Below are 13,483 nucleotides of genomic sequence, written 5' to 3' on the forward strand. Positions count from 1 at the left end.
AATTTCTCTAACTTGTTAATTATTCTTTTTTTTAATTGCTGAATTTAATCTGTTTATGTTAATATCATTAATTTAATTTTTTGTTCCATGTCTTTATTATATGCTCTTGTTGCTCTTGTCACTCTCATCTTCCTTGGTTCCTTAAATCTCTCTTCTTCCCTAGGTGTTTTCTCTTCCTGTTCTCTTTCTTCTTCTCTTTGTCATCTTTCATCCCTTTCTGCAGCTTCTTCTCTCTGTTTTATTTCTTCCATCTCTCTTCTGTTTTCACCTTCATATTCTCTAAAATGTTGATCGTAAAATAGTTCTGCTTTCTCAATTGTGTCTAATCTTTGTCTTTGCTCATGCCATGTCACCATTATTCCCTCTGGCATCAGCCATCTAAAATTAATTTTCCTTTTAATTAAACACTTTGTAAAGAACTGATATTCTTTTCTCAAATCTCTGACCCTTGGTATTTGTTTCAACACTGTTATCTCTTTTCCTTTATATTTTAATGCATCATCTCTCACAGCTTTTAATATTTCTGTTCTTACAGCTTTCTTTGTAAATCTGATATGTACTTCTCTTGGTAGTTTATGTCTCAATCCATATCTGGTCTGAACTTTGAATATTTCATCTATATCAGATACCATTTTCTCTTGTCTCTTCCAGAATTACTGCCAGGAGGTCTGCCATTATGTCTGCTAGGTTCTCATCTTTTTCTTCTACAACATTTTGAAATCTTAAATAATAATCAGCCTTGTCCATCTCCAGCATTATATTTTTTTATAAGCTTTGGTCAGAGCTTGTTAATCTAAAATCCATTTCTCCTACTCTTTGTTCTATCATAGATGTTTTCTCTTCCATTTTCCCCATCCGTTCCTCATTCTTCATCATCATTTGTTGAATATTCTCTATTTTCCCCTCTACATTGTCTACTTTCCCTTCCATCTTCCCTATTTTTCATCCATCTTTCCAAGTTGTTCTTGCATTGTTTGAAGTATTGTCTTAATTTCCATCTGCATTATCACTGCCTTTTTTTGTTAAATCATCAGATCAATAGATCTTTGCCCACTAGGGGATGATGCTGAGGATGGTGCAGATGTCATTGTTTTTTTCATTCTTTAGCGTTGTATTTGTTGTCTCTTGTATATAAAATCAGTTTATAGTCCACAAGAGTATTTTCCCCAAAGATTTTTCTTCAGGCTCTTCTATACCTTAATCCAATATATTCCACAAAGATAATATTGTATAATCCAAAGGAAAAATGAAAAAAAGTATCCAAACTTAAAAAGCTCAATAAAAATGCGAGAGCACACAAAAAAAAGAAAAAAATAGAAAAAATATTTTTTAAGGAAAAAAGAAAAAAAAAAAGAAAGTCAGAGTTAAGAAAAAAGCAGTAATAGTGAAATATTCAAAAAAAAAGGGGGAAATAAAAAAATAATATAATGATATCCACTATGAAGGAAGTGATTAAAATCCAGCTGCAAGTCACTTTATGTCACCAAGTTTCAGTATACAGTCTTCAACTGTTTCTCTTTGCTGTCTTTCACAGTGCAATCTTGCCACACTAATTTAAACAGCTCATTCAAGAAAAGGGGGGAAAATAATCCAAGCACTTCAGTGAAATGAATTCTGGTTTCAATTCCTTTGTATCTTCTTTGTTTCTTTTAGTGTCCAAGGATTACATTGTTTCCAGTATATGTTTTCAATATAACTCTCTATCCTTGTAAATAATTATATCTTATTTTATTTTGTCTTTTCTCAGCTCTCAAGGTCAAGCTGATGAGTCAATACCCATTTCTCCTTTTCACGTTTATTTCCAATTTTTCTTTCCAGTAGGTGCCACTGTTGCACTGCTTTCCCTTTAGCTTTAAATGTTAAAATTATTTATAGGTCTCTTAAAAGTTTTAAAAGTCAGGGAAAAGAATAATTCAAAAACAATAATAAACCCAATTTCTTTTCTTGATCTGCTTAATTTATATAAACTCAAATGATCCAGTCCAGTTATAAAAAAAAATTGAAAAATAAAAAATCCTGTTCTTTGTTCCATGATTAATGGCTTCCTCTTTCTATTTGTGCCGGAAACCGCTTTCCTCACCATTTTCTTCCGGGGGGGATTTCAGCACCACCCACCCTTTAATTCTGGCTTCTCTTCTCCCTGTTCTTTTCAGGGGGTCTTTTCTTGGATGTTTAAAAAAATTGAAACTCTCACCTAATTTGCACTCACTTTCTCTTTTCTTTTTCCTGTCGGGGACTATCCCAGCTTGTTCGGGTTCGCTATGACCGTTTTCCTTTCAAGTCGGCTGGAGAGGCTATCTCTGGATCTACCAGGGATATTGCGGTATCCCTGGAATCAGCAGAGCGCCCTCAATCGTCGTCTCTCCAAAACAATTTAGGTCCAGTAGACCAGGGGTCACCAACTTTTTGGACCTCAGGGACCACCAAACTCATAATTTTAAACCCCAGGGACCACTATCCGGTTCTGTGGGCGTGGCCTAATTTGTGGGTGTGGCTTGGTCATGTGACTGGCTGGGCATGGCTTGTATGTAAATATTATAAATATTTATATAAATATTGATTTTTTTTATAAAAAGAGCAACTTTTACCCAAAAGCAGGCAAAGCAGGCTGGCAGATTGAGTTGCTCACAGAATCACAGATTCATTCAGAAATCTATCAATCTGCCATTGGCTAGCCAGTCTGTCACATAAAGTTTGCTTGCAAGCAAACTCACAAAATTAACTCACAACACACCATGTATGTAAATATTGAATTTTTTATTTAAAAAAAGAGCAACTTTTACCCCAAATCAGGCAAAGCAGGCAGGCAGATTGAGTTGCTCACAAAATCATTCACTGATCTATCTATCTGCTATCGGTTAGCTCAGTCTCTCAAATTTGCTTGCAGTGAGTCTGCACTGAATAACAGAACCTTCAGTCCTAAAGGAGGTTCAGCTGTGCTTAAAAGCAGAGCCAAAGATTTAAAAACTAGCTAGAAAGCAAGAAATCCAACTATTTCCTGCTTCCTAGCTAATCTAAATCTCCCAGCATAGCAGAACAGATAATGGTCAGAAAACAGAAAAATAGCAACTTAGCAAGGCAAGTTTGCCAGGTACGGAGTGAGTGGGCTGGGAGGGTTCCTGCGGGCCATGTGGGCTGCGCAGCCTTGTGTTTCTCCGCAGCCTCGATTAATTGCTTTGGGGGGGTGCTCTGGGGGTGATATTTCTCTGTGGCCCACCAGTTGGCAACCACTGCAGTAGACCACCGGCTTTCAGGATTTCGATGTCCTCCTTAGGAGCCCCTAGGGATTTCTGTCATATCGCTGTGACGTCAGCTCCACCCTCCCAAGGCCTTTCTCTCCTGATTGCTCAGTTTGACCAGGAGACCAGCTCTTGGAAGAGTTCAGGTTATGCCAAACCTCTTCCATTTGAAAATTATTGAGGCCACTGTGCTGTTAGGAACTTTCAGCGCAACAGAAATTTTATTGTAGCCTTCCCAGGTCTGTGCCTTGCAATAATCCTGTCTCTGAACTTTGGAGGCAATTCCTTTGACCTCATGACTTTTGCTCTGCTGCAGTATGCATTGTCAGCTGTGAGGCTTTCTATAGACTGGTGTGCGCCTTTCCAAATTTTGTCCAATCAATTTAATTTACCACAAGTCGCCTCCAATCAAGGTGTAGAAACATGTCAGCAATGATCAAGAGAAATGAGGCACCTGAAGTAAAATTTCAAGTGTTGTTGCAAAGGGTCTGTATACTGTGATATTTCAGTTTTTTCTTTTAAATAAATTTCAGACATACATTCTAAAATTCTGTTTTCACTGTCATTATGGGGTACTGAGTGTAGATTAATGGGGAAAAAATGAATTTCATTTTCTAACTGTAGAATCAGGTTGCAGCATAACAAAATTGATAACAGTGAAGGGGGCCTGAAAATTTTATGAATGCACTGTACAATTAAAACAAGATATAGTTTCCTTTTGTTTATAATTGTTAATAGAAGCTTGGAGATGTAAAACATTTATACTGTATATTTTGTATTAGCCAATTCCTGCTACCCCCAATCATCTCTGTAATATATGACAAATTATAATCCGTTGAATATGTCATGGAAACCATCCTTAAGATACATATTTTTTAAAGAATTTCAATTTAGAATCAGATCCAACTTTAGAAGCATGGGCCATATATTCTAGTCTAGTCTAGTATACTCTCTACTTTCTACCCTACCTTCATATTTAAAAAGCTGCCAACCTTAGCTGATCCTAAAATGCTAAATAGGATTGGACCTACTTAATAATTGTCAAACTACCAGGAAATACTAAGCCTGTTGGCTGGACTGAGAATTTAAAAACCACTTCCATGTGATTTCCAAGAAAAATGTATAGATATGAAATAATCAGGAATCAATTAAACAAAAGACTTACTTTTAAAAAACCTTTGATTAACAAAATTGCTTTTGTTGAATTATGTAGAAGTGTACCTAAATATAACTTGTTGTTTTGCTCATTATTTTTCATATTTTAAGATTAAAATGTGTAATTGAGTAATATTTTTAATCAACTATAACCGCTTACTCGTCCTTTTCCATCTTTCTGCAATATTTTCCACACTTGATTTTTGCTTTGCAAGACTAATAAAAGACTAATTTAGATGCCTGATTTTTCTAACGTGTGTTAATTGGACAATTTTAAGGAATAGTTGATGGCTAAAAGCTTAAAACTTGATAAATACCCATTTTATCCTCATTAAGATCAACACAATAAAGAAACATTATATTGAAACAATTTGAGATGGCTTATAGCCCAGGTTAAAAACAAGTTCCATTCCCTGACTCTATCTTTAATCAAATTTGTATTTAAGTGAGAACTGATACTTACAAACAAAATGCCTATTACTAAAAATGGCTGTCAGCATTGTCCCTCCTTTTGCTGATGAAGCACTGATGCTTCCAAAAACTGCAGGAAACAGGCTGAATATTAAAAATAGAGGGCTTTGGTAGTTCCAGAAAGTGCTGCACAAGTTCAGTGCTTCATGAGCTCAAAGGAAGGATGTGCCATCCACCATGTTTAGCAATAGGCAGCCCATTCTTATCTAGCTATTGTCTCTAAATTGGATGTTCTTAACCTGGGGACTGCCTGTATATAATTAATTAACGTTATTATCTTTCACCTATTAATTTCTTGAACAAGGCATTTGACATTAATGAAAGGCATTTTTTTCTAAGTGAAACAGTCCCATATGAAGAGTGGGTTCTTTGGTTGCTATTTTTGCTCATGACAGTTATATGTAAAGTGGATACAGTTAAAATAATTGTAAAGAACACAGTATTAAAGAGCTTGCCAAATTATCTCAATCTCAGTGCCTCTGCGGTTGTTCATAAGGGTGAATGCTATGGTGCTCCAACATTCATAACCTCGGGAGGGTGAATGCTATGGTGCTGCAACATTCATAACCTCGGGACTGTGTCATAAGTACTTGGGGGGGGGGGAGGAGTTATGTCACAACTTCGAACTTTGAACCATTGCTAAGTGAACTGTTGTACAAACAGAAACTCCTTTTAACATGTGAGACATATGTATCTCTACTTAAGCTTGACTTTTTAAATGATGGGATGGAAGAACAAAGCGTGCATGATAGAAATATATTCCCATTCCCATTCTTAAACCACTCAATATTACATTTAAAAAATTGTTGGAAAATGACAACCATGGCTCTTTTTGTTATATCCTGAAGCATACAAACAAGTCAGAAGATAGATTTTTGGCTAATTATCCAAAGGTTCCTCAATGTATATATAATTCTTATATTCCAACTATTGCTTCTCCTAGCACAGCGGTCTCCAACCTTTCTGGCTTTGTGGACCATCCAGGGGAGGGGAGAAAGTTAAAGTGATTGTTCTGCATGAGGGGTGGGGAAGCGTGCAACTGGCAGGAGCTGTATGTGCATGCTCGCCCACTACTTCCACAGCACGGTTCTGAACAGACTATGGCCTTGTAGTGGGCCGCAGCCTTGGGGTTGAGGACCCCTGTCCTAGCACAGGTAGGGAACTTATGGTATGTGTGCCAGAGGTGGCACTTAGAGCTGCCATTGCCCCAGCCCAGCTCCATCGCATTTCTCTCTCGCATTTCTCACCATCCTTTGCAGGACTAAAAAAATGTGCGAAACCTCATTCCGCCTTCATTGAGGTACATTTGCTGTTGTCTCCATGGCCTGTGCACTGCTCTCACAGTGCCTTGTGCAGCACAGTGAAATTTAGCACACTTCACAATGGGGAGACAGGATCCCCTCCTCCTGGAGCCCATTACGACACAGAGCCACCCTTACTCTCGCCTCCTGGATGTTAGTTGCTTTTCCTGCAGAGCTGCCTCTGTTGTGATGCTCCACCTCTCCACCGGCCAGCTTGTCTTTAGTGCACTGCTCCTGGGCTTGTTGACCGCTGGACGTCAGATTCCCACCACCCAGCACCAGTTCAGAAGTTTCTTTCTCTCCCCCCCCCACCCCCCGGGAAGGAGAGAGAGAAAGAGATAGGGAAAGGGAGGGAGGGAGGGAAAGAGATGGGGGAGGGAAAGAGGGAGAGAGAGAGGCAGAGAGAGAGAGAGGGAGTGTGATGACCCGGGGCATGGCACAAAGGCAACACAGTCACATAAGTAAGAAGAGTCCCTTTAAAACCTCCAACTTTTCCCCCAATGTCCAGATTACCTTCGGCTGGAGAAAAAACTCTCCCAAGAACAGTCTTTAAATGGAGGAAATTCAGTCCGAAAACAAAGTACATACAAACTGTAAATAAAAATCCACACAAACCACGCTGCAGTAATTAACTTGACAGGGCAGGAGAAGGAATTGCAGACTTGAAAGGCCAGCAAAACACACAGTTGGGAAGACGCCAGGACCCCAGATAAGCCTCGACAATACCAGATAATTCATGATTTGCTCCTAACAACTTTGCTGTGTGCAGCTTCCCTTTTTAAACACTCTGTTCCCAGCTCCAGCTAATGAAGGGAATCAGGGTCCTTTCCTCCCCTGTAAGCCACACAATTCACGTTGCTCCCTTCTCCGTTCCACCCTGTGTACCCTAGGGTGAAGAGGGGGTGGGCCTGGATCTTCCTCTGAATTCCCTCTGCCTTTCTCTACCTCTCTCTCCTGCTCTGCCCAGCCGGACTTTGCACTTCCCCAGTTTCTTCCACAGCCAACGGAGCCACACTCCCACTCCCTGTCAGCTGCTCGGGAAAGAGAAAGAAGGGAGAAAGAGAGGGAAAAGAGAAAGAGAGTGAAGGATGGAAGAGGGAGGGAGGGAGGGAGGGAAAAAGAGGGGGAAGTGAGGGAGGGGAAAGAGAAAAACGATATTACAAAAGTTTTCCTTTTTTATTGGTGCTAAATGTAATATTTCAAAAGCAAAACAAAAATGAAGGGGTATAAAAGTGCATTTATCACTTTTTTGTTAGAACCAGGGTGTCAAACTCAATTTCATTGAGCGCCACACCAGGACTGTGGTTGACCGCAGGGGGGGGGGTTGTCTGACTGGGTGGGTGTATCCAACTGGGTGGGCATGGCCAGCTTGATGCAATTCCCCAAACTGCTGGCATGCTTCCTCTTCGCATTCGCATTGGGTAGACTGGGCCAAACCTACATTGGCCTGATCTTTCCTCTTCGCATTGGATAGACAGGGCCGAAGTGATGCAGGTAGACCGGGTCCCGCAGGCTGCATCTGACCATATCTGGGCCAAATTTGGCCTGTGGGTCTTAGAACAATTAGCTGAACTCTATTTATTTATTTTATTTATTTATTTTATTTGCCAATTGTTTACAAGATAATAAGTATAAGTGTATACATAGTTGTGAATACATGAAATGGGTACATATAAGAAAAATAAAAGAAGAATAAGAGAAACAATAGGACAGGGACGGTAGGCACGTTGGTGCGCTTATTATTTTAGGTATTAAAACCATGTTGGCACTTTGCGATAAATAAGTGGGTTCTGGGTCGCAGTTTGGGTACTCTGTCTCTAAATGATTTTCCATCACTGTCCTAGCACATCATATATTACAAAATATTCTGTGAGCCTTAGAAACCACATTTCTATAATGGCAGGAACTGACTTGTTCTCTGCTTGAGAGTTCATTTTTACCTGGAAATTGAGTAATGTAAATCTTGAAACTTGTACTTATCATCCATTGTTTTTGTAGAAAATAACTGTTATTAGTCATATAAGAAAATATTTATACTTTTACAAGAGTGGATTATAAGAAGGAAAGTTATAGTAGCAGTTTATTACCAGCATTTTAAAAAAAGAACAGCGTTAAATCTATATTTCTTGATTTTGGCACAATGTATCCTTTCATTGGGTGTGTTATCATACTATAAGATTTTAAAGAAAATGTTTCTTGAAGTAAAGCTATCTACTGTTTCTCTGATGCCATTTAAAAATAAAGGAATTGAGTTTTTCAAAGAATAAAATTCTTTTTGTCAAGTAGAATGCATTTGGGCAAGCTGACATAAGAAGAGTAAAAGTTAACTGGAAGGGTAATAATATTGACATACATAGAAAAGATTCATTCATAAGTCTTGTGTGAAAAGCAAAGCTGTATTTATTCTGTATATTTCTTATTTCTGAAATAACATAAGATAATATTCTGAAAATATTTAAAATATGATAATCTAGGAAAAGTTTGATTATTTGTATTGTTTTTGCTTCTTAGAGGTCAGAACTTTCTCAAAACTTGTAGTATTCTTAAAACTAAAGAAAAGAGACTGCTGGTTCATAATTCAAAGAAACAGATTCAGTTTTTAAAGTTAAGTCTATAAATATCTTAATTAAAAATCACTTTACATTAAACTTGCAGGTTTTTTGTATAATTTATCAAATAAGCAATGTAGCAGTTTTGCACGTTTTCCAGAAGAGAGCAGCCTTTTCTTAGCAGTAGCAAAGTAGGGAATTAACTTATTCATATTGATAGAATTAAGTGTTGTGACTTTATTTATATTTGTAAAGTTGTAAACATAAAATAATTAAAATTATTTTTAATTCAATATAATTTTAAACATTTCAAATAATTTGTATAAAAGAATTTATACAGTGTCATACACATATGCAGCTCAAACTGGCAAATTATGACAAATCATGAAAAGTGACAGTACTTTTCATTTACTTTGTCCTATCTTGTGTGATCAACAGCATTAATGCTAAGATGTTTTCTTTATTCATTCTTTGTAATAATAATTTAAATGCTTAGTTCAAATAGTTTCATTTTTTATTAGTGCCTAACATTTACAAAGGCTCACTTTTCTAGTACCTTGGTCATGGTAAATGAATCTTTTAAATTGTTTTCTGCTGATTCTTATGCAATTCATGTCAGGCGACAAAGAAACTATAGAGATTACCAGTATTTTGTACAATTATTTTTTTTTGCTGTTCCATGAGGAGGAAGTGGCGGTGGTGGCCAAGAGGCGAGCGATGGATGAGGCAATGCTGGCCTACCGCCTCCTGTGTGCATGTGCACACACCAGAATGGGGTGGGCCAGGCCTATGCGTGCACCCACCATTTCCTCTGTGCACACGCACACTTGAGGATCCCATGGATCAGGCCGAAGCAACGTGGGCCGGCCCCTTACAACTTCCAGGACGTTTGTGCAGGCCAAATCTGATCACGTTGCGGCCTTGATTTTGACACCCCTGCACTAGAGCATCTCCAGTGCCTCTAGGTCTCATGGACACTACCAGCTTCATGACTGGTCCCCCATTGATATTCTCCCATGAGCTGTTCAGAGCATCCAGTAGTGGGAAGTGCTTCAGTCTCTTCCTAGTCAGGCTGGGCTTAATTATTAGGACGCTCCTCTTCCTCCATGGGACGCCTCCCTAGCATCCCCCAGTTTTAGCTCAGCCTTAATAGAGACAGGCAGCTTCTACTTTGGCCGGAATAGAAGCTAAGACTATTAGAGATCAGGAATTTCAGGTTTGATTTTCTAAATTGCATTTGGGAAGCTCCATTCGTCATCTAGGAGCGCCTGCAACTTCTGATGGTTTTTTTATTGTCACTTGAACAGTCGGAGCTCAACAGCATCTCAGAGGGATTGCAAACCTCTGAATTCAAATCGAGGCAGTAGCCACCAAGCTGCTAACGACTCTTATCTGCTGATCGCTCTTGTGCCACTCTAAACAATGGGCGCGCAGACGACGGCTGAGACTTCCCCTCCTGCAGATTAATAAGGCAAAGGCATCAGCTCTTCTGGCCCCTTCCAGCCTAACGATCTTGCACTGGTCATCGGAAATTGTCTCCCTTGGGCGAGCACGCCATGTGGCGACCAAGCACCATTTTCAACAAACCGCGCGGCATCTTATTGCAGTCTGTGAGAGGTTTTTCCCTTCGAGGTTTCCCTTTTTGGGGACCAGGATACTCACAGTTCTTTCCCTCACTCCGTGAAGGGCTCCTTTCATTTCCCCGTGAGGTTTCCCTTCCTGGGGACCAGGGGACTGATAATCTTGCCCCCAATTCTATTTGGGGGGTTGTGATTGAAATCCATTGGCTATATCCTCACAGCATTCCTACAGCCAGCACCAGAGGTGCAGGTGAACTGTTACAGGAAAACCTAGTCTGCAGAGCTGTTCTCAATTTAATTATCAAATGGTCATTAATTTGGTCACAATTCATTTAATGACAAAAATTATTATTATTATTATTATTATTATTATTATTATTATTATTATTATTATTATTATTATTATTATTATTATTATTACAATAAAATAACATGAAATTAAATTAAATACCAATAGGGATAATCAGATTTAGAAAAAAATAGAGGGGTACTTTGTATTTGATAGGATCCCCTGCCCCTTCAGGGAACAGGCTCCTAGGTGTGCCAACTACCTTGCATCACAGTTTCATTATCTACAGAAATTGACAATATCACTACAATGACAGGGGGCCACAGCTCAAGGGCTAGAACAGTATCCAAGGGCCGGGACAAATCCACAGAGCCAAGGAAGCCCTCAAGGGTGGACCATCAGGTTATAGAAAAGCAAGAAAATAAACGAACCAGGGAAACTGAACAAGCCGCATCTGTTCAGATTCCGTCCAGTACAGCTCGGGCCCATAGCCCCCGTCTCCTCCCCTGGACTTCTCCATTCAATCTAGGTGTAGTATTGCTAGACAGGCTCCTCTCCAACTCCCAATGGCCACGCCCACTCAATACAGAGCACCAGAGGCAACGTTTACTCCCATGGCAGCCGGCCTTCGCCAGGAAGAGGACGTACCTGAGGAAATCACCACCACAATGAGAACGTGGATGGAGCTGGAGATACAGAAGGGGAATGCAGCAGGCATACAACAATCAGCATGGGCCAGGCGACATTCCGCACCTTCAGACTGCGGATCTCTCTCGGACCGATCTCTATATTTGATGGATCAGCATTTCCCTGAAGTACCTCCCCAAGGGGAGTTTCCCACCCTTCCAGATAGAATTCCACAGGGTTTCTAAGAGCAGGGGGACCAAGAGGAACAGATGGATCAAATAGAGGAGGGGTCAATACAGAATATTGACCAGGGGTTATCAGAGGCGGGCCCATTGGAAAGGTGCATGTCTGATGACAAGGGTCTCATGCCCAACCAACCTGTTTTTATGGGACTGAGTCTCCGTTTTCTAATGTATAAAGTTGCCTTCTTAATTGCAATTACATCAGCAAGGAGAATCTCCAAATTGGCAGCCTTATCTGTACGAAAGGACCTCTGTATCTTTCATTCGGACAGAGTAGTCCTCAGACCAGATCCAACCTTCACTCTGAAAGTAAATTCGGCATTCCACAGAGCTCAAGAACTGGTGCTCCCAAATTTTTGTCCAGCCCCATCTCACAGACTCAAACACCAATGGCATTGTCTGGACGTAAGACGGGCTCTATGCATATATTTGGAACGAACAGCAGCCTCTTGGAAAACAGAGGCCCTATTCGTGTCTTATCAACCTAATACTTTGGGGCGCAAAGTTTCCTCGTCAACTATTGGCAGGTGGTTGAGGGCTACAATAGCTAAATCATATGAATCTCACTCACTACCAGCCCCCAGGGGCATAACTGCTCATTCCACCAGTAATGCGGCAACATCTGCAGCATGGGCCACGCAAGTGCCAATAGAGGAGATTTGTAGAGCGGCAACTTGGGCTTCTCCATCGCCCTTCATTAGAAGCTATAAAATTGATGTTTTTGCCTCCGCTGAGGCTTCATTTGGGAGGAGGGTCTTACAAGTCCATACGGACTAGAAGCAGGCATCAAGCCAGACGGAGTCCCTCCCTTAGGACAGTCCAAGCTTTGGTTGTCCCACTACTGGATGCTCTGAACAGCTCATGGGAGAAGGGGTGTTGGTACTTACCTGATACGCCCGTTCTCTTTGAGCTGTGAAGAGCATCCAGCCCCACCCAAGTTCCGTCTGGTGGGGTTCTATTCCGGCCAAAGGTCTAGATAGGGTGAAGTGTAGAAGGGTTCATAACTTCGACTTTGCCAAAATTGGGGAACGCTAGGGAGGAGTCCCGTGGAGGAGGAGGAGCATCCTAATAATTAAGCCCAGCGTGACTAGGAAGAGACTGAAGCACCTCCCACTACTGGATGCTCTTCACAGCTCAAAGAGAATGGGCATATCAGGTAAGTACCAACGCCCCTTTTCAAATTGATCTGCAGTGTAAAGAATACAATGTAGGATTATCTTTATAAATGCTTTTATGGAGTTTTTTAAAAAATGTTTTTCAAGCTCAATAATCTGAGAAGACTGACAAATCCATTTGATTCAACTAAAATAAATTACAATTTGTTTTGATAAGCTTTCTAGCACTTTTTTGTATTATATGTATATTGAAAAACAGTTACTTTCCATTTTAGTTACCTGGAAAAATACGAGAAAGTACATCATTTTGGAGAGGATGATGATGAGGTACAGCCAGGCAATCCAAAGCCACAACTACCTATAGGTGCAATTCCATGTTCCTATAATTACCAGCAGCACAGTGTGTCAGGTAAATCTTACAGCTAATTAATAATAGTACCATTTATATTGGATTTTTGTGAGAAGAATAGCTCAGTGACCTATAGATGTATTTTTATTAATCTGTATTTTTGTCTTTATGAATAGATTTTCTTCGACAAAGTTATGGGCTATCTATGGACTTTAATTCGCCAAATGATTATAATAAATTGGTGCTTTCTCTATTATCTGGACTCCCAAATGAAGTGGACTTCGCTATTAATGTGTGCACTCTTCTATCAAATGAAAGCAAACATGTTATGCAGCTTGAAAAGGACCCCAAAATCATCACTTTATTACTTGCTAATGCTGGGGTATTTGATGACAGTAAGTTTCTAATTTGTAAAATACTTTAAAGATAAATGTACTACTGTGAAATATAATTTTTCAAGTGCTGAGAATCAATCTTCTGTTTAACCTATTCATTAGTTTTATACAGGACAAGCCTGCCACATCAGAACAATGTTTCATTTAGTTTAGTATTCTTTTAGCAGTGTT

General features: G+C 39.7%; 1 protein-coding gene across 4 annotated transcripts in view; it reads left to right on the forward strand.

Annotated features, from left to right (window-relative positions):
- ARID2 (AT-rich interaction domain 2) overlaps positions 1 to 13,483 on the forward strand; it is a 196,013-nt gene that overhangs the window by 94,727 nt on the left and 87,803 nt on the right. For all 4 annotated transcript variants that reach the window (XM_026667817.2, XM_026667816.2, XM_026667818.2 and 1 more), the window contains 2 exons: positions 12,844 to 12,977; positions 13,094 to 13,312. In XM_026667817.2, coding sequence (XP_026523602.1) covers positions 12,844 to 12,977; positions 13,094 to 13,312 — 353 coding nt within the window. The remainder of the gene's footprint in view (positions 1 to 12,843; positions 12,978 to 13,093; positions 13,313 to 13,483) is intronic.

Source organism: Notechis scutatus, chromosome 6 (genome assembly GCF_049901735.1).
Source record: "Notechis scutatus isolate UNSWTSFEM ecotype Mainland chromosome 6, rNotScu1.2, whole genome shotgun sequence".
Lineage (NCBI taxonomy): Eukaryota > Metazoa > Chordata > Lepidosauria > Squamata > Elapidae > Notechis > Notechis scutatus.